The sequence below is a fragment of the Lissotriton vulgaris genome, chromosome 3_1 (genome assembly GCF_964263255.1).
Source record: "Lissotriton vulgaris chromosome 3_1, aLisVul1.2, whole genome shotgun sequence".
Lineage (NCBI taxonomy): Eukaryota > Metazoa > Chordata > Amphibia > Caudata > Salamandridae > Lissotriton > Lissotriton vulgaris.
In genome coordinates, this window is record NC_141689.1 from 2090327033 (window position 1) to 2090349335 (window position 22303).

Consider the following 22303-nt stretch of genomic DNA (forward strand, 5'->3'; position numbering starts at 1 on the left):
TGTTTTTTAGTAATGCAATATGGAAAAGGCAAGTCGTGTTATTATAGGTTCCTGACAAAAGGACAACAGTGGATATGGCTTCAGACTCATTACTATATCACTTACCATCAGTGGAATTCCAGGCCCGAGTTTATTGTCTGTACACATACAGTTGTAAGGTAACCTTTGTGTTGATTTGTAAGTTTATCAAATCATTTACGTTAAACTAAATGACTTTATTGATACAGTAGGACAGTGTGCCTGCTGTATTTTTTGTTTAAATGAAAGGAACACCCACTTCAATGTTGGCATTGCGTTAGGCAGAGTACTGATCTCATATTTTAATATTGAAACATTCTTGATAAAGAAAGCAACTACTAGCATGTTTTAAATGTTGGAAACATTTTGAATAACATTAGGCAATCAAATCCCAATGTAATGCTCCAGCGTGCAACTTAAGATCGTCTCCTGAATCTAGATATGGAGTAAGAACATTCCCTGTCATGTTGATAAGACTCTGACTCTCCTTGTCCTTAGACATTTGAGCCTATGAAAGCTTTAGGATCTTTTGGGAATTCACTGAAACATGGATTTCCTTTACAAATAAGTGGTCTTTCCAACAGTGCTCCCTAACTCTGAATGGACTGTAGGTTTTCGTGCTTTAAGAGACCACAAAGTGGCCTTTGCAACACATACTCAGATGTTCCATCCTATAGTTTCAAACACTTCAGTTGTTCTTTTCCTTTTTTTTTTAAATGACTCTACAATCTGTGTATTCTTGTTGTAACCGGCACACATTCACCTCCTCTTTTCCACCATAAACGTCATTAATATTTATTATTCAATTTAAAATACTTATTAAGGATACAATAATGCAAAGGAATAATCCTGTTGTGTTCCAGAATTGCCTGACCTAGCAATAAGATATTTATTTAGTTTGTATTTTAAACAGTGTATTTTCTCCAAATGGTTTATCTTTTCTGTGCTTTGTTTCTGATGGATACTTCAAAACGCAAATTCCTCCACTTAACAATGTCGCCAGGCATTAGTTTATTTCTTTCCGTGCCAGAAGAAATATGCAACAGCACATGACGGGCTGAAAATTGCAAAGTATGTTGTACCATCTGTACTGGACTCTACAGATTCTACCGCCCACCCTATGGGAACCAACCTCATTACAAGAGGACATGGGTAGATGTTTTCACCATACAAATGCAAGATCGTGACTGAGAAGTCAGGGTTGCATCATAGCAGGAAAATAGGGCAGGATTACCCTTTATTGGCGGATCAGTTGCAGTGCACCACTTAGACCTAATATTTGTATAGTAGAGCCTTGAGAAAGGTTTTGGCTTATCAGCCTGAGTACAGCATACAATGGCTGGAGCATCTGGAAGTTGAATATTAACACTAATAAAGAGAAGGATATTTAACAATTATGTGTTTATGGGAATGATTTCTTTAATCAGTAAATCTGGAGAGAAAGACCACACCCTGTTATGTTATGTTAATTATCTCTTATAACGCGCATGACTCACCCAGGGACATCTCAGGTCTTGCATAGATGATAAACTGAGGAGTAGATTAAAAAAAATGGTACCAGCTGTGAAGCGAATATATTAAAAAAGAAAAGCCTTCAGTAATTTCCTAAATACAAGAGAGGAGGTGCCCTTTTGTAGAGCTTCTGGTAGGGAGTTCCAGTACTTGGGGGAGATGTAAGAAAAAGCTTTGCCCACTGAGAGCGTCCGCCAAATACGCGGAGTCATCAGCAGGGCCTTTCCGTTAGATCGCAAATTACGGAAGGATGACTGTTTAAAAAGTTTGTTTTGCAGGTATTCTGGGCCGATTTCGTTGAAGGCTTTAAAGGTGAAGCAACAGATCTTAAAAAAGACCTCCTCTTCACTGGAAGCCAGTGGAGCTCTTTTAACAGGGGGAGTGATGGCGAGCGAGGGGGATGGTTTAAGACCATCCTAGCTGCCGTATTTTGGATGACTTGATGTTTTGCTATCAGGGTCTCACCAACTTCGGCCAGTAGGGTATTTCTGTAGTCCAGACGGGTCACCATCATCGCCTGGACCACCGTTCTGCGATGTTTTAGTGGTAAGTGTGGAATAATTCTACGCAGTAGTCGAAGACTATAATAGCAGGATCCCATGATGTTTCTGACATTGTCCTTCATAGACAATTGGTCATCCAATTGTATTCCCAGGCTCTTTACTGATGTTGAGGGGGTAGGAGCTATCCCTAGCTGGGGAGGCCACCAATCGGCCAAATTCAGATCCTGCGCTTTCCCCAGAAACATCAGCTCTGTTTTTCCTGGATTGAGTTGGAGGCAGGATTCTGCCATCCAATTTGAAATAGGTAACATTCCTGCCGAAAAGCGCACTCTCCAGTAGATCTCTGTCCACATCTGCCCAGCACACAAAACCGCTTTTATATTCAAGTACACATCCTAAGCGTAATGGCTTACTTGTCCATTCACAGCCAAGAAGTCCTTTATTTACTTTTATTGAAAATTGACTACATCTTAATTTCCAATATCCTAACATAGTCACTGAACATAAGAGGTTGCTGTTGAAGCACAGATCACACTCCAAGTCACAAACGCAGTTCCTATCTTGAGGCTGCTCCTGCAAAAAGTCCAGTTCCTGGTCAAAGTCTAAGGACAGGCTCAAGAAGGCAAAGCGAGATTCTATCCCACCCTACCACTTGAAGTATAGCAAGGAGGTGCAAGGGTATTAAGATGGAGATCACACACCTTTGTGGTTGGTACTACCTCACTCAGAATTTTCCAGGCCGTCCTCAACCCTGCTATAATCAAAAACTGTGATTCCTGTGGAGACAACTGTAGATAATACACAATATTGCAATGCACAGTGGCAATATAAAAGGGGTAGGAGGGATGTAAAAAAGAGAAGTGAGACCAAATACAACGCGTTACTGGTAAGTTCAGAATATATATATATATATATATATGTATATGTATGTATATATATATATATATATATATATATATATATATATATATATATATATATATATATATATATACACACACATAACCATTTACATAACCATTTACATAAACACTCAATATTTTGTGACATAGAAAAAAGGTTTCCATATTGAAAGAGTCGACCATTCATTTATTACAGAATGAGGCCAGCCAACTGATATAATAATCAAAGCTGGTAAATGGTTTGCTTTAAATTCTGTTAACAGCGTTTCAACCCCGTAAGCTATGAGGGGTCTCTTCATCTGAGGAATGATAATGAATAGAATGAATCTTTGTGGGCCAAACCAACCAGAACACTCCAATAACATTAACCTGAGCAAGAGGGACATATACCTGGTTGAGGATTAGACTGTCATTGTGAAAGTCAATGTGAAAGTGGTGCTACCAAGGTAGGTGAAAGCAGAAGGATGGAGATTACTCACATGGTAACCCAGCCGTGAACTATTTAAGAATGGAGAAAATTAAGGAACTCTATGTTAGAGAATGTGTGCAATGCGCTGTAGCCAGACTAATATGGAATTAACTCAGAAGGTTCATGCAGAACACATTCAATTAATTTACACCAGAGAGGGGAGGAGCAGTCTTAGGGGAGAGCTTCTGTACATAACAAGCTTCTTGTTTCACAGCATTCCGTATATGCCAAGTATTGCAAAACATGATCAAAACACGATCAATGCGTTTCGGGTAGACTTGTATCTTATATGGTAAAGACGCTGTAATCAGGCAGTCAAAAAAGGTCATAACTGGGTGGGAGAGAAGGGCTGACTGTGCTCTTACCTCAGATGTGGCACAGTGGCAGCAGAGATCAGTCCGGGAACACGTGCAGCCCCTACGTGTCGAACAACGAAGACCGCACAAGTCCGTCTCCAAAGATGAATGACAGAGTCGGTGCTCCTAAGGCAGCAATATAAGCAGTTCAGCCCGCAAAAATAACAAAATGACAGGCAGACCAAGGTAGTAGTCATTGTTCGCAGAATCTTATCTGTTACTGTGCGATCGCAGGGGAAGTATGTCCCGATCGCATTGGGAAAGTGAATCAGAATAGGGTCAGTTGGTGTGAATACCATCTGATACTTTACTGAAACATGCAATTATAAAAAGAAAATTACTTGAGGAATGCTAAAACTAGAGGCACCAGGCAAATTTTTATTAAAAAAGTTTTAAAACTGCCTTATGCGGGTTACTCGTGTGAATACCCTGTAAAAATAATCACACAGGTTGGCATGAGAAATTGGCCGTTTGTCAGCGGCAAACTGTTTGCGACCTGGTAGATCGTAACAGGGCGATGCTATGTTAGCTGTAAAGGTTTCGAAAAGTGTTGGTGTGCTAAACGGATATACCGTGGAGGGTTACATTCAAAGCGGATCATAATGACTGGGGATGCAGGTAACATCACAAGGAATACACAGATATAAAAGAATATGAAAACACCACTTGTATTCGAGCAAATGTTAAGGCCAGTGTGTAAATGTACCTGGTGCCCTATTTTCAACATATCATTTGACTAGAATAGACATGCGAGCGCTCACAAAAGGGGTATTCGAAAAGTTCAAAAGACAGAATTTAAGGAGGGTCAAGGGAATATATTTACCGACCTACCATTTCATTTCCCAACATCATAGACTAATAAACACACAAGAAAATGGTCGTTCAAGTGTGTGTTGCTGTACTAGAAACTTAAGAAAACTAGAGTGTGTGAATAGTGAAGAGTATTGCAGCTGACTGAGATATTCCCATCAGACCACCCTTCTGGCGGAGTTTCATCATATGGGATATTTGTTAGTATATCCAACCAGCCGCCCAACCCATCAGAAGATGGTGCGGATATGGATGTGAGGTCGAAATCTCTATCCAAGCTGTTACTCAAGAATAGTCTTCACGTGTGTTTTTATGTTTAACACTTAGACATCTTCCATTAAACATATTTTTGTCGAAGTCGTTAATTTTAATTTTTCACCACAGCACTGCACCACACACCCTGAAGACTATTCTTGAGTAACAGCTTGGCTAGAGATTTCGACCTCACATCCATATCCGCCCCATCTTTTGATGGGTTGGGCGGCTGGTTGGATATACTAACAAATATCCCATATGATGAAACTCCGCCAGAAGGGTGGTCTGATGGGAATATCTCAGTCAGCTGCAATACTCTTCACTATTCACACACTCTAGTATTCGAAAAGTTTGCATAGATGATGCTGGTAACGTGTTTATAAATACAAATATGCAGATGAAAGCAGATGTTAATCCTATATCGCTGGACATGGTGTTTTAACCAGTGTGGGTATTAACTTAGTTCTATAATGTCAATCGTTCAGTTTGCTAGAGTGGCTACAAAACCCCGCCATTCTTCTGCTGTGTTTAATCCTTCAACAATAGAGTTGGTCCTTTCAATCCATTGGCATTCAAGTCTTTGTAAAATGTGTGAGATTTCACCTCCTCCTTCAGGGACTATTGCTTTGTCAATAACCTGCCATTTGATTTCATCAGCTGTGTGATTCTTTTTGTTGAAATGTGATACTAGAGGAGCATTTGATACTAAACATTTTATTCTCCTTCTTTGTTGGCCAATCCGTGATTTGACTGGTTATTGCGTTTTTCCTATGTATGGCAAAAGACACGGGCACCATATACAATAGACAACATTTCTGGTATTACAATCCGAGAAGAAATTGAGATTTTGTTTTACATTGGCATGCATAAATAAATCTGTGTCTGTAGTAAAAGTGCATGTAACACAATTACCACATTTATAGTGACCTTTGATCTCAGTTGGGCCCCACTCTGATTCAAATGTTCCTGTTTTTTGCCTTCTAGTGGCTTGTGTAGAGCAATGTACGAGGTGGTCTTTTACATTTTTACCCCATTTGTATGCAAACATGGGAGTCTCAATATCAGAGTCTATATTCCTAATCAAATTCCAATACTTTGTGATTAAGTTAAGAATCTTGTTTGTGTGGATTCCAAAAGTGGATACACAAATGAGTCTATCTACAGGTGTTTTTTCTTTGATGGTGAGTAGGTCTTCTCTGGGGCAAAACCAAGTTCGTTTGAGGGAGTTTTTTACTACTTACTACTCTAGCAAGTAGTTAGGCCTTCACTACATGGAGTTCTTTCATATAGTCCTCTCTGTGGAAGCAATTTCTACAAAGATGCAGTAATTGCCCAAACTGTAATCCATCCCTAAGGGCTCGCAGATGGTGACTTTTTTATGCAAGAAATGTGTTCCTCTCAGTAGGCTTCTTATGGAGGCTAGTGTATAATACGCCATCTCCATGTTTGATTGCCAAGTCAAGAAAAACTATTTCTGACTTGGCAATGGTGGATGTGAATGTGAGATGTCCTTGTGCCCCATTTAGGTACTTCACAAATTTGTGGAAATCCTCTTCGGGTCCTGACCATATTAAAAAAATATCATCAATATACCGTTTCCAACATCTGATTTTGGAACAGTTGATATTTAATGTGGAGAGGGCAAAGTTCTGCTCTATGTTATCCATATAAATATTTGCTAGAATTGGAGCGTAAACCGCTCCCATAGATGTCCCCGTGCATTGCTGATAGTACTTGCCCTCAGATATAAAGTAGTTGTATTTTAAGGCGATCCTCAGCAAAGAGAAGATGAAGTGTGTGGGAACCTGTAATGGCTTTGGTCTTATCTCTAGTAGTTTCTCAATTATTACAATGCTCTCTTCTTGGGGTATGTTGGTATATAAAGAAAAATATCTAAAGTGGCCAGCCAATCTGTCTCAAAATCTTAGGCCATGTTGTCAATTAAATTATTCATAAACATACGGTCCCTGACATAGGTATCCTGTATAGGGACAAAGTCTTTGATGAAGAAATCAATATATCTGCCCAGAGGTTCAAGAGCCAACCCACATCCTGAAAGGATCAGTCGACCTGGGGGATCCGTGGTGCTTTTGTGAATCTTGGCCAAGGTATACAAGACTGGAGAACGGGTATTTTCTGTCTTCAGGAACTCAAAGACTTTCTTGTTGATAAAGCTGTGTTCTTTACCTTCTAAAGTGATTTTGCCGATTTCCTTCTTTATATCTGGTAGGGTATTGGAGGACAGTTTTTTGTAATGTCCCTCTTCATTGATTTAGTCATCAATGGAGCGCACACCGCTAGCCCCTCCTCCGGATCGCCCCTCGGGACTCTGGTACGTGCAGTTCTTTAGTGGATCACCCAGGTGGGTGCAAGTCGGTACTTGTAGGACTGATGAATCTCTAGACCCGATACATGTCCCGGGTTTTAGGATATCGCCCGAGACATGTCTCGGGTTTCGGGATAACTTCCCTCATCAGTAGAGAAAGATCGTTAGGGGTGGAAGGGAAGGCCACCACACAACAGTCAAAGGCCTCAATGCCAGAACCGGCACACAGGTGCGTCGTCCCAAAGCCAGTCGGCCCAAAGCTCAAGGGAGCCATATTGTGTTTAGTCATAAATGGAGCGTACACCGCTAGCCCCTCCTCCGGATCGCCCCTCGGGACTCTGGTACTTACAGTTCTTTAGTGGATTACCCAGGTGGGTGCAAGTCGGTGCTTGTAGGACTGATGAATCTCTAGACCCGATACATGTCCCGGGTTTTAGGATATCGCCCGAGACATGTCTCGGGTTTCGGGATAACATCCCTCATCAGTAGAGAAAGACCGTTAAGGGTGGAAGAGAAGGCCGCCACACAACAGTCAAAGGCCTCGATGCCAGAACCGGCACGCAGGTGCGTCGTCCAAGAGCCCGTCGGCCCAAAGCTCAAGGGAGCCATATTGTGTTTAGTCATCAATGGAGCGCACACCGCTAGCCCCTCCTCCGGATCGCCCCTCGGGACTCTGGTACTTGCAGTTCTTTAGTGGATCACCCAGGTGGGTGCAAGTCGGTACTTGTAGGACTGATGAATCTCTAGACCCGATACATGTCCCGGGTTTTAGGATATCGCCCGAGACATGTGGTTCAGGTTTCGGGATAACTTCCCTCATCAGTAGAGAAAGATCGTTAGGGGTGGAAGAGAAGGCCGCCACACAACAGTCAAAGGCCTCGATGCCAGAACCGGCACGCAGGTGCGTCGTCCTAGAGTACCAGAGTCCTGAGGGGCGATCCGGAGGAGGGGCAAGCGGTGTGCGCTCCATTTATGACGAAACACAATACTGCTCCCTTGAGCTTTGGGCCAACGGGCTCTTGGAAGACGCACCTGCGTGCCGGTTCTGGCATCGTAGCCTTTGACTGTTGTGTGGCGGCCTTCTCTTCCACCCCTAAACAATCTTTCTCTATGATGAGGGAAGTCATCCCGAAACCCGAGACATGTCTCGGGCGATATCCTAAAACCAGGGACATGTATCGGGTCTAGAGATTCATCAGTCCTAAAAGTACCAACTTGCACCCACCTGGGTGATCCACTGAAGAACTGCAAGTACCAGAGTCCCGGGGGGCGATCCGGAGGAGGGGCTAGCGGTGTGCGCTCCATTTATGATGAAACACAATATGGCTCTCTTGAGCTTTGGGCCGCCGGGCTCTTGGAAGACGCACCTCCGTGTCGGTTCTGGCATCGAAGCCTTTGACTGTTGTGTGGCGGCCTTCTCTTCCACCACTAAACAATCTTTCTCTACTGATGAGGGAAGTCATCCCGAAACCCGAGACATGTCTCTGGCGATATCCTAAAACCCGGGACATGTATCGGGTCTAGAGATTTATCAGTCCTACAAGTACCGACTTGCACCCACCTGGGTGGTCCACTGAAGAACTGCAAGTACCAGAGTCCCGAGGGGCGATCGGGAGGAGGGGCTAGCGGTGTGCGCTCCATTTATGACAAAACACAATACGGCTCCCTTGAGCTTTGGGCCGCCGGGCTCTTGGAAGACGCACCTGCGTGCCGGTTCTGGCATCGAAGCCTTTGACTGTTGTGTGGCGGCCTTCTCTTCCACCCCTAAACAATCTTTCTCTACTGATGAGGGAAGTCATCCCGAAACCCGAGACATGTCTCGGGCGATATCCAAAAACCCGGGACATGTATTGGGTCTAGAGATTCATCAGTCCTACAAGTACCGACTTGCACCCACCTGGGTGATCCACTGAAGAACTGCAAGTACCAGAGTCCCAAAGGTTCATCCGGAGGAGGGTCTAGCGGTGTGCGCTCCATTTATGACGAAACACAATACGGCTCCCTTGAGCTTTGGGCCGACGGGCTCTTGGAAGACGCACCTGCGTGCCGGTTCTGGCATCGAGGCCTTTGACTGTTGTGGGACGGCCTTCTCTTCCACCCTTAAACAATCTTTCTCTACTGATGAGGGAAGTCATCCCGAACCCGAGACATGTCTCGGGCGATATCCTAAAACCCGGGACATGTATCGGGTCTAGAGATTCATCAGTCCTACAAGTACCGACTTGCACCCACCTGGGCGATCCACTGAAGAACAGCAAGTACCAGAGTCCCGAGGGGCGATCCGGAGGAGGGGCTAGCGGTGTGCGCTCCATTTATGACGAAACACAATACGGCTCCCTTGAGCTTTGGGCCGACGGGCTCTTGGAAGACGCACCTGCGTGCCGGTTCTGGCATCGAAGCCTTTGACTGTTGTGTGGCGGCCTTCTCTTCCACCCCTAAACAATCTTTCTCTACTAATGAGGGAAGTCATCCCGAAACCCGAGACATGTCTCGGGCGATATCCTAAAACCCGGGACATGTATCAGGTCTAGAGATTCATCAGTCCTACAAGTACCGACTTGCACCCACCTGGGTGATCCACTGAAGAACTGCAAGTACCAGAGTCCCGAGGGGCGATCCGGAGGAGGGGCTAGCGATGTGCGCTCCATTTATGACGAAATTTCTTCATTGATTTGTTTCTGGATTTTCCTTTCATAATCTTTTCTTTCTTGGATAACAATGCCACCCCCTTTATAGGCTGGATTGAGAATTATGTCATTATCATTTTTGAGGTTTTGTAATGCTTTCCTCTCTGGCAGAGTGAAATTGAATAAAGCATTTGGATGATTTAAGGTTGTGTAGGCCACTCCGTATCATCTTTTTAAAAGTGAGCAGCTCTGGTGGCATCAGTGAGTTGGAAGGATAAAAAATAGAAGGAGGTTTTAGGCCTGTAACAGTGTCTACTTGAGTGAAAGGCTTGTCTTTGAAAAACAGGTTGAGATGGATCTTACGGAACAATTGGAATAATTCCATCTTTAAATTGAAAAAGTACTTTTTTTCAGTGATCAAATTATAGACCTTTGCTCAGTAAGGAGATTTCTGCGGAGGATAATGTATGTTGTGACAGGTTGAAGATGGGTGTAGTGTCCGAGTCTAGTGTGCTGATGTCTAGTATGGTTGTGGACACCATTGGTAATGTTTCCTCCTTGTCTGGCGTTCACCTGGATATTGATACCATGTCTTGCCTTTGCCTTTGGGACCTCTGTCTAAAAAAGGCTGACCATTGTGGGTGTCTATGCGACTGGGTCCTGGTTTTGCATCTATAAGTGGTCCGAACCCCCTGAGGATTCTGAGAAAGTAATTGGCTTAATCCCCTTGAATCTTCCCCAAGTGTTTTGTCTATTCTGTGTCATAAATGTGGTATAGTAATCCTCTCTCAGATATTAATGTTTTCTTTTTTGTAAAGTTTTTAATGTCTTTGGTCACCTTATATGCCTTTTTCTTCAGCTCATAGGAATTAAATTCCTCAATGGTTTTGTTCAATTTGTCTAATAGTGGTTTAGCCTCTATGACACAATCTCCACCTAGCAGTTCTTTTTCTATATCTTCAATTTCTTTTAGTTCCGCTTTTGCGTGTTCTAATGCAGTCTCTACTCCTAGCACCATTCAGTGGTTGTAGAGATGTGGCTAAAACCCCCTTTAAATTTTGGATCCTCTCTTAGAATTGCAGAACTGTTCCTCACTTGTAGGCCTTGTGGAATGATTCCTGCCTTCAGATACTCAGTTAGCATTAACCCTGGGCGAAGCACTACTCTACGTTTGTGTAGTTTGCGCTACTTCGCACTACGTGAATTGCAACTAGCACAGTGCAAACACGTGTAGCGTTGCCGTCATTTTTTGCTTGCTCGCGTTCCTGAACGTAAAGTTGGCGACCGCGAGTAAGCAAAATGACATCCTGGCGAGACTTTTTCCTTGTTCGCGATCAGCAACATCAAGTTACCGATCTCGAGCATGGAAAATAAACCTCCCGGCGAGATTCTCAATGCGGGGAGGTCTGGTTTCTCATTGCGAGTGGTCGCGTATGCTCGCGACCGCTCGCGATGAGAAACTACCAGTCTGCGTTGAGAAAGCTGCCGCTCGAGTAGAAATCTACTCGAGCTGCAGAAAACGACCGCTTGCACTGTGCAAGATGCGGTTTGCACTGATTGCACAGTGCGGACAAGCATCCGGCACTGTACAATCAGTGCAAACAGCATTTTTCACAGTGCACTACACAGTTCGCGTAGCTACGCGTAGCGCGAAGTGCACTTCGCGTAACTACGCGTAGCGCTACTACGCAAACTACGCCCAGGGTTAGTTAGCATGCTATCATGTAGCTATGTTCTAACATGCTTTTTTTAATTTTTCAAATGTTTCTAATAATATTTGTCTTTGGCTCACTGGTTTGTGTTGTACAGAAAAGAGTGAGGTCCCACTAATAAACTTTGCTGTATATTCATCAGTATAAAGTGATGCTTCTCTTTCGGACATCTTACCCCAAGTGAACACAGTTTAGACCCCTAGACAGTCCTCAACCCTGCGGCAGATAGTGGCCTTCAAAGGGGCCATACTACAGATCGGCAGTGCAAATCCAGTTCCCTCTGTTGGTCCATGGTTTCACACAGAGCCCCAGGGCTCTCTAATTTGGATTTGTGCTGGAAGGTTCGAATTGAGATGCTGTCTGCCCCCTCGAGATCCACTACCAGGCCCACAACTACTCCAGTACTGCCCTGTACCACAACACCAGGGTTCATGCCAGTTCCTTCCGTACTGGTACTAACACTGACTCATCTGGCTCAACATTCAGTCCTGGTGCCAAAACTGCTTAGGTGCATTCAAGGCCTATATCACATTACAAGCTCACAAGAGTGCAACCATTTGTTATGCAACCTAAGACCGCTTCCATTATGCCAGTACTAACAGAGGCTTGAGGCTCTCTTTGGAGCTGATTCTGATCCGTGCAGGATGCACATAATATTCCTCCCTCAGGACACTAATGATGATGGGGTGGAGAGCAACATACTTTCCCCTCATTATAATGATGATGATTTATCTATATATCCGGAGCAGGGCTAGATAAATCTTCTGAAGCAGAGCTAGATTCGCCACCTGGACCACCAACTGAAGAATGTGCCAGGTTTTGATTGGTGGTTCAGAGGGCAGCTAAATCTCTAGATTTTCAGTTGTGCTCTATTAAAAAAGAAGACAAATATGCTGACAGCAATTCTTTAACCAGGACTGCTTCAGCTGACCCACTGCTGCCTTTCAATGAAACTGTGATTGATGCTATTATGGAAGCTTGGTCAAATACCTGCTCATACTCTCTAGCTAGGGACACAGACCGGTGACCTGGACTAGACATCTATGGTTATATTGCGGGCAGTTCACGAGAACCACAGGGTGTTTGAATCAAATACTACTTGGTGACACGGCTTCTGCTGAGCATGTACTCTGTGCTGACCTGGACACTCCTGACACCATAGGTAGAGCTATTGGCACCAGTGTCGCACACTTCGATAACATAAATCGTGTTTGATGGGGAGGTGCAAGCATACTTAATGGACATTCTCTTTGAAGGCTTCAGGCAATTCTGTGAAAGGACTGATTCCGCACTGGAGCATTTTAAAGACAATCATGCAACACAGCTGGATTCTAGGGGCAGTTATTGCCTATATTGCAGCAACTGACCAAGCCATTTTGAGGCTTTAGTTTCCCATAACATGTGCATGCCTGGTCGTTAGGAAGCCGAATACGACATTTCCTCCTGGCTGGAGGTCCATCACCTCAGACACGAGGGATTTACAAATTGTTCGAAGGGTCTACACCGTACCTCTCATTTTTCCCCCACTCCAAGTTACCTAACAATAACATGTTTATTTGTACTAGCACATCAGGAGGCCCTGTATATAATCCAGCGTAGTCAATGTCTGGGCTTGTGTAGCTATGACTGGAATTACTTGGTCTTTGACGACGGTGGGGGAGCCTCATAAAGCCAGGAAAGCTGATCCCTAAATAGACAATAAGACAAAGACTATGCCTGCCTTGCTTTCTTATTCTCTTTCCTCAAATAAAAACGAAAATGTCAATTTGTTTGGGAGAATCCCTCTCACAATCAATCGTGCATTTGTTATACCAAGAGTTGTATCAGGTTATGAATGGGACAATAGAAATGTGTACATTTCATATCTTTTACTATGCATTTCTTAACTTTTCACCTTTTGCAGTTTGTCATGCTCATATTAAGCAGATCTTGACAAATAAGTACTTTATTGGTGCAAGGACAGGTAAGTAAACATCTTTTTATTTGTCAGTAACTTAATACAATTGCAACCAATATGAAAACACCAAAGCGCATCGAAAAGCAGCTCACTTAGCCTTGCAGAATCTGAAGCCCATCGCAGTCTTCTCAGACTGCGGTAAATTTCCTCACTCTGATTAAACATCGATAAAACGATTACCTAATACAATTACAGCAGGGGCTATAGTACAACACTGAGTTCATTAAGTTAGGTTGCTTTTACGACTAAAAAATGAACACATCAGTTTACCAGTTGTCTGTTAGCAGCATCCAAACAGCGTAAAATAGTTTGCCTACATTTTCTCATACCTATGTGACAACATATAGATTGTAGCAAACGCCTAGGAGCAATATCTAATTCGGGGCATATGCAAAGTAACTGTTCCTGTGTTTTCAACTGAAAGGAACAGATGGAACTTCATTCAGTTAAACTTACATTTCAATTTCAGAAGTATTGGCAGATTAATATAGTTCTCAGCTCAATTCATTTCATGCATGTTCAAAGCAACCATTTGTTTAAGTTTAAAAAAAACTAAATACGTGGTTACCTAATATGGGGACCTTTCAGGAAACAAAATTCGCCATTCTAAATCTATCGGACCTTCTCTCTTTGGGGCTCTCTCACCCATGGTGATCCAACGCCTAAAAGTCACATACCCTTTAAAGTTATGTACACAGCTATTCGCTTCTTGGGTGTTAATCTTACCATGCTCCTTATCGAAGTGGATCACTGACAACATCCCCCACTTACTAAAGGACATGCAACTAGATATGGAGAGATGGATGTACTTCGGCTAGATTGGATAGCAGCAAGTCAGATGACCTTGGTGCCCGGACTACTTTGTCTTTCAGGCTCTACCACTATGTATACTACGATTAACACTGAAAGACTTTACTCGCTCTTTTATCAAATTCGTGTGGCAAGGCAAGACACTAAGATTCTCCAAAAAGAACTGATGGTGCCACAAGCAAAAGAGAGCCTGGGCTTCTCACACATTCTTCACTACTATCAAGCTGCTTATCTGCGAATAATAGGGGAATGGTCCAAATGGGAATCTTGTGAACACTGGGTTCACATGGACAAAGCCTAAGTGGGGAGAGCACTATGAGGGGTAATATGGATGCCCCATAAGCATAGCCCCAAAACGCATACTGTCTAAATTACTTGCACACTGCTGGAAACATGGGACGTCGTGGTAACCCAACACCAGCACAACTATGCCCTTCACTGTGACCTCAATATTAGACAACACAGATTTTACACCACCACTAGGGGAAAACTTTCACCCTCACTGATGGGACGGGAATTGTAGAATGATGTCGTACATGTGTTTGAAGGGGGAAATCTGATCCTTCTTGGACTGTCAGAAAAAATACCGCCTCCCAGAGACAGAATGTTTCTGCTACCAACAAATACAACAGTGGGTACTTCAGTCACAACTAAAGGAGCCGGCAACCCGCCCATTGACAGAGGAAGAGAAGCTCCTTACATCTAATCGGGGGACTAAAGGGTCGGTCTCTGCCATTTATAAATACCTAACCACTACACTGAAGTGAAGTTCATGGCCATTCATGCCCACATGGACAATGGCACTACAGCACACCATTAGCAAACAACGTTAGGAAAAGTTGTGGAGAGATATTTTCAAATACAATCTGTCACCCCAACATAGTGAATCAGCCCTTAGGATACTGACAAGCTGGTGTCTTACACTAGGCAAACTACACATGTTCCCACCGACCATGACTAATCTTTATTGAAGGGTGGTGTTGACCATCTACATGTACGGTGGAGTTGCTCTAATCTACAACACTTTTGAAAAGAAGTCTTTACCACATTAAAACACATTACAGGAGTTCCACTGGTGGCTGAAGAAGAAGTGACAGTGTTGGTATCTATCAGCTACTGTTGATAGCATAGATTACCATTGCCAAATTTTGGAAACAAACAACGCATGGATGGCATACATGGTGCTGGCACGTCGGGGATGATGACCATGATTGGTTGCATAAAGACAGAAGCAACTTTATGATAATAAAGCAGCTGGTGTTGTCATACATGGACAATGCACTGGGTGGGGTGACATCCTCCAAGAGTACGCACACTAAACCTTAATAGCTAGGGCTAAAGGGAAAATACTGCATCACAAGCTGATTGAGAATGTTGTGGACCATTGGACTACCACAAATTGTGGATCCTTATTCTAATTAAAATGCAGTTTTCAATGATTACCTGGAAACATACTGCTGTTCACCCGCAGAGGGGAAGACCGTTAATGGAGGGATGCTTTACCTATTTTGCTAATATGTTTTCTTTGTTTATGTTCTGGCTCTGACATCTTTCTGTATATTGTGTAAGAAATGGAAGTTTCTGCTTTCAGTACAACAATAAATTGTATTTAGGATGAGGCACAGAGTCTGGGATATGAAATAGCTATTTCTGATAAAGACTTCTAACCGCAGATTCCTCGTCCTAGGATATTCCCCAGGTGTTGGATTGGATGTTTAAAATCTTGAGCAGTACGTCTGTGCCACAATCCTGGCCTCGTTCTGCTCTGCGTCGTCTAGATCAGAAGTGGCATTGCAGTGCCTCTATAGGCGCCACCCTTGCGTGCTGACGTCAGTGCCTTTTCTCTGCACCAACAGCGGGTATCCAAAGAGTTACCTCAGTCACTTTTTGAACAACGTTTTCTATCTTTTGGCAAACATTTTTGAGGTTAAGTTCTAAAAATATCCTCCATTTTCCTCTAGCCATACCACCAAATAAAAGCATTTGTCTGCTCCGTGGATAAGTTAAATAAATGCCAACAATCAGTTTATTTTTCCGTTCACCCAAAAAAACTGTTGTAGTGTTATTGATGGTATATGACAATGTGTATATATAGGGCGATATTAACTCCTACTAAAAGCAAAGTGTAAGTTGCTATACCTTTCCGGTTCTGGGGAGGTAGTGGGCGGGGAGCGCCATCTTTGAGCGCAAGGGGAACTGTGGCCGCCATCTTTGAGCGTTCTTGCGCTCGGGGACAGTGTGAGCTGCCTATTTAAGGCGGAGTTATCACTGGGGCAGCCTGGCGAAGTGGACCCGAGGTCAAGTATTGCAGCAGCGCCTTGCTGCTGGGTGTGCGCGCTGTCTTAGCGCTACTTTCTATTTTAATTGCCCGTTTTGTATTTAATTTATTATCTTTTTAGTTTTCCCCTGGTTTTAGCCACAGGGTCTCTGGCCACTCACCTGCACTCTAATTTTGTAACCCCACCGCTGCTTAGCGGGTCCGGCTCCGGCTCCGGGGAGGTAGTAGGCGGGGAGCGCCATCTTTGAGCAGGAGGGGAACTGTGGCCGCCATCTTTGAGCGTTCTTGTGCTCGGGGACAGTGTGAGCTGCCTATTTAAAGGACTCCTCTGGACGCGCAGCGGGAGCGCCTTCTCTGCGCCTGAGTCGCGCCAGAGTCTTGCCCGTCTGCGCTAGTCAGCGTCTCAGAAGTCGGCGAGGTAGGCCTGCAGTATTTATTTATGTCCTGTCTTTCAGCCTGGTGGCTGAGACGTATTATTGGTTCTTATGCTCTCTTACTCCTCTACTGAGTTATTAGTGCTACGAGGACCTTTCTCCTCCTGCCACCATGTTTTCCCGGGTGGCCGCTCTCTTAGGAAGGGCTGCTCTGGCTGCGGCTGGAATATGCCGAGTTGGGAAGGCTTATCGCCTGTATCCGCACCATTACACTTCCCCTGTCATTTGCTTAGCACCAGATCTCTTAGTAGACATTCCACTGACATCTGGAATATGCTATCTGATTCTAAAACCTCGTGCCTGTTCCTTAGAGACTTGGCTAAGTGAGTGCTCCGGCCCGGATGTAGCCACTGCTGTCCCTCCAAATTATACCATCCATAGGAAGGACAGAGTGGTTGGTCGGGCGGTGGTGTGGCAATAGTTGTTGACAAGAGTTTCTCTTGTTCGACATTCCCCGTGGATAACATCACGAGCAGCGAAGCCTTAAGCTTCACTCTCAAGCTATCTCCCCGTCAAACTTGCACAGGGATTATCATCTACAGGGCACCTGGCCCGTTAGGCTCCTTTTTTGATGATCTTCAGGCGGCACTTTCAGTGCCTTGCCTGGGATCGGAGCATTGTATCCTACTGGGAGATTTCAATCTCCATATGGACAACACAACAGACCCCGATACCATCAAGCTCCAGGACATCGTTTGTCCGTTAGGGCTGATCCCTTTCATTTTCAGCCCGACTCGTATTAAAGGCCATACGATCGATCAGATCTTCTCTACTAGGTCAATCGAGGCTTCTCCACCGCTTCCTGTTCTGTGGTCTGACCACTTTTTAATTAAATTTTGCATTTCCGTTATAGCTACGCCTAGCGCAAGAGGAGCGAAAGATACTAGAAGGGTGTCTCGGCCTTTCCATCGAGTTACGGCAGAAATGTTTTCTGCTGCTCTTGGCCAACATCCCTGCCCCCTTTCAGGTGGCCTGGAGCAAGATATCGAATTGGTCCAGAAGTGGCTCACAACTAGGTTTGAGGAGCTAGCCCCTGGTAAGCCAGTTAACTCTGTAGGTAAACATACTTCGGCCCCCTGGTTTACTCCTCTTCTTGGTAGGATGCGCCAAGACTGCAAGAGGGCAGAAAGAGTCTGGAGGCGTATGTATGACCCAGAAGATAAAATTAAATATAGGGAGATAATCCGACTCTACCACAAGCATATTTTGGATGCAAAAAAAGTTCATCTGGAGCACAGAATTGACGCAGCAGAAAGTACGAGTAAAGAAATTTTTAGAATTGTACAAGAGTTTATTTCTCCTTCCTCGAGTTCTCCCATCCATTCTCACACCGAAGTTTGGATTAGCCAACTCAGTGAGTTTTTTATTAATAAAATCAGACTTATTCAAGGCTCTTTTCCTAGTGCGGGCCTTAGTCCAGGTGTCTGTCATCTGACACCTACGCTACCATCTTTGAAGGAGAAAGGACCTCTGCTTTCGGTTTTTCCTCCCATCTCTTTTGCCTCCTCTCTCGTCTTCCTGACTCGGTTTAAATCGGGCTCGCCGCTTGATCCTTGCCCTGCTAAATGCCTTGGGAGAGTGGCGCCGGCAGTTAACATCTTGCTCAACCCACTGCTCAATGTCTCCCTGACATCTGGAGAGGTCCCCATGGCCTGGAAGCACGCCCTGATCCTGCCGCTGCTGAAAAAAACATCTTTAGATCCCCTTGTTCACGCAAATTATAGACCAATCTCCCTCCTTCCCTCTCTGGCCAAGGTGATTGAGAAGCATGTGCACCTCTCTATTTCCAGCTTCATAGAGAATAACAACATCTTGCACGACTCTCAATCGGGTTTCCGTGCGAATTTCAGAACGGAGACAGCTCTTCTTGAGATTACCGATGCCATCCGAGAGACTTTGGACGGCGGGGGTAAAGCCATCCTGGTCATGTTGGATTTGTCGGCGGCTTTCGACACCGTGCCCCACGACGGTCTCCTTTTAAGACTCTGGGAGATCGGTCTCCGTGGGACGGTGTGGAAATGGTTTAAGTCATTTCTGACCAACCGCCGACAAGTGGTCTGAGCACCTCCGTTTTCCGCCGAAATGCCGCCGCTAGAAGTGGGGGTACCTCAGGGGTCCATCCTGAGCCCCACCCTTTTCAATATCTATATGGCCCCTCTGGCGGCGGTAGCGGAATCTTTTGGTGCCCAGATCATATCCTATGCTGATGACACCCAGCTTCTTTTTACGTGTAACAAGGGTGAGGATTTTGACAGCGGTCGGATCAGGGAATGTCTGGAAGCCATGTTTGATTGGTTTCAGAGGCATAGTCTGAAGTGTAATTCAGACAAGTCGGAGCTGCTTTTCTTCGGCTGCCCACCGGATCCCGGCTGGAAGACTTGGTGGCCTCGTGATGTATTTCCGCCCGATGCTGCCTCGCTAAAAGCTAAAAACCTGGGTGTCCTGTGTGATGTTGATCTTTCTTTTAGACCTCAGATCGTAGGGCTGACAGGAAAGTGCTTCGGTGTTCTGAAAATGTTGCGGAAGTTTCTTCCCGTACTATCCCTTCAACACAAAAAAATTACTGTTCAGGCCTTGATAGGCTCGCGTCTTGACTACGCGAACGCTCTCTATCTAGGCCTTCCTAAATATCTGATGACTCGCTTGCAGGTCGTGCAGAACTCGGCTGCTAGAGCCATCTTTGGATTACCGCGAAGGGCTCGAGCTTCGGAGTTGCTTGAGAGACTTCATTGGCTTCCGATCGCCAAGAGAGTCACTTTTAAGATCTTGACTCTGGCCTTTAAAGCTCTCCACTCGATTGGCCCAAATTACCTTGGGAAGCGGATGGCCTTCTATGCTCCCAGGAGGACTTTAAGGTCCGCTCTGCAGGCCAAAGCCGCTGTTCCCACCATTAGACGTGCTCGTACTGGAGGCCGCTCCTTCCGGTATCTGGCACCTCGTTGCTCGAACGAGCTCCCTTTCGCTTTGAGAACAGCCTCTAATCTGCTAGTTTTTCGAAAAGAATTGAAGACTTGGCTCTTCTCCCAGTAACTCTGTGCCGGCCTGCGGAGGGCGTTGTGTTGTGTACTTTTCTTCTATCTCTCTTTGCCAAAGCGCCGGGACACTCCATGGAGTAGCCGTGCGCTATAGAAGAGCCCTTTTATAACATAACACAACATAACCTTTCGAGCAAGACAGTGCTGTCTACACATTAAAGAGCATGGAAATGCTGTCCTGTACTCTTGATGGACATACAGTTATTTTTCCTAAAATACTGCTTAATTCCACAATATACAAATTAATAGGCATGAATGGCAACACTGCCTTTTCTAAATCTCTATTTATAAAGATACAGTCCTTTTAAATGTGAGATTTACCAACTTTTATCCTTTCCCAAGTATTAGACAGAGGTATCTTAGATAAAATGTGAAAAGGTCGACATGTTTCTGCTCTTGAATGCTAATTCAGCTAAGCTTTCATCAGGACCAAAAAAGACCCCGGTGTCCCCTAACATGGGGGATGTGTGTATGCAAACGGTAAAACTCACGGTTCTACCTGTATGGGCTCTCCCGCTATTTCCAAGGGCCCCGAATATGTAAACGAAGTATGTTTTACTTCTTGGGATCCGCGGCAAGGATATTCTTCATGCTGAGGCAAATTGTGACCTGGCAACTCCCCTCCAGCAACCTGCTCGGTGCACATCCGCGGCCTGTGAGTTTTACACACATCAACCTTTTCACATTTTATCTAGGATACATCTGGTTCAAGTTTATAACCAATAAGTGTCCGATTCACCTGTTTTTAATGATCGCTGGCTGGCCCTTTAATAAAATTAGTCTTGGGAACAGCTCGCCATCTTTTAAATCACTATTCACATTTCTGGGCAGCATCTCACAAGTCCAAAAAAACCAGCTCCGCTGTAAGTCAGGCGTCGTAGCACACCCGGGAGACATTTGGTCTCCCTGGTGGGAACCCGATGATGAGTTGGTGAGTGATTTTTTTTTTTTAAAACAAAGGTTTTATTCACCAATCACACAGTCCTCTCCCCACCCCCCTTTTTATGGTTTGGTCGCAAATCTCAGTGATTCTACCTTATGTATTGTTTTGTGCCGTAAGTCACTCTTTTGTTGATTGTGAGCCCTACCATGCCTGTAGATTGTCTGCGAGGTAACGACATGGAGCAGTGCTTGTGGAAGGATGTTGAGCTCCGGTCTCACTTGGAGATGCTTCTGTTGCTATAGTAGGCATGCGTGACCACTCTGTCAATGGCAGCCAGAAAGGGTGATCAGAAGGACCTGGAGCCTGAAACTGTGGCCTAGGCCCCTGCAAGAGAAAGGGTAGGGCGCGCAGGAAACCGGCCCCTGAAGTTCTCATGGACCCAGGAGGAGGCTGACCTTGAGGGGTTGCCCTGGTGCCTACAGGGGAACAGGTAGCTGAACTGGTGGGCATCTCTGAGCTGACCCATTGGCAGCAAGAAGGGGTTCCACCATGGAAGATTTCTGCAGGGAGCAGAAAGAGTGCCCTTCTCTTGAGGGTCTGCAGCAGCAGGCTGCAGACCAGGCAGCTAGTGATCAGTCTGGATCACATTGGATCTACTAGGAAAATGGTCTCCTGTATAGCGAGCCTAAGGTCGCTGAGCCTGGTTTAGCCCGTCTGCTGGTGGTAACCCAGCGCTTCAGGACCTTTCTACTTGGTCTGGCTCATGAAATGCCTTTGGCAGGAAATTTGGGGTGGGATAAGACCTCTGACCAGCTTGTCACCCACTTCTTCTGGCCCCAAATACAAAGGAAGTCAGATGGGTATTGCAGGTATTGCCCAATTTGTCAGGCAAGTGGTAAGAGTGGGAGGAAGGTCAAAGCTCCTCTCCAACCTTTTCCAGTTGTTGGAACCCCTCTTGAAAGGGTAGGGATGGACATTTTGGGGCCACTGTATCCCAAGACAGCCGTGGGCAACAGGTACATCCTGGTCTTGGTGGACCATGCCACCCGGTACCCGGAGGCAATCCCTCTCAGGACCACAACAGTGCCAGTGGTGGGCCGGATGTTAATGGGGATCTTTTCCCACGTGGGTTTCCCCAGAGAGGTGGTTTCTGACTGTGGATGCAATTTCATATCAAAGTATATGACATCCCTGTGGAAGTAGTGTGGTGTAACCTACAAGTTCACCACTCCTTAGTACCCACAAGGTAACGGTCTGGCAGAAAGATTCAACCAGACCTTGAAGGGCATGATTAAGGGTCTAACAGAACCCATGAGGCGTAAGTGGGACGTCCTCTTGCCATACCTTCTCTTCGCATACAGGGAGGTACCTCAGAAGTGTCTTGGGTTCAGTCGCTTTAAGCTTCTCTATGGCCAC

The 22303-nt window shown here is 45.0% G+C and overlaps 1 protein-coding gene across 1 annotated transcript in view; it reads left to right on the top strand.

Moving 5' to 3' along the window:
* Positions 1 to 22303, top strand: part of CLOCK (clock circadian regulator) — a 1177342-nt gene that overhangs the window by 792536 nt on the left and 362503 nt on the right. The window contains exon 13 of the mRNA XM_086962635.1: positions 11 to 158. Coding sequence (XP_086818761.1) covers positions 11 to 158 — 148 coding nt within the window. The remainder of the gene's footprint in view (positions 1 to 10; positions 159 to 22303) is intronic.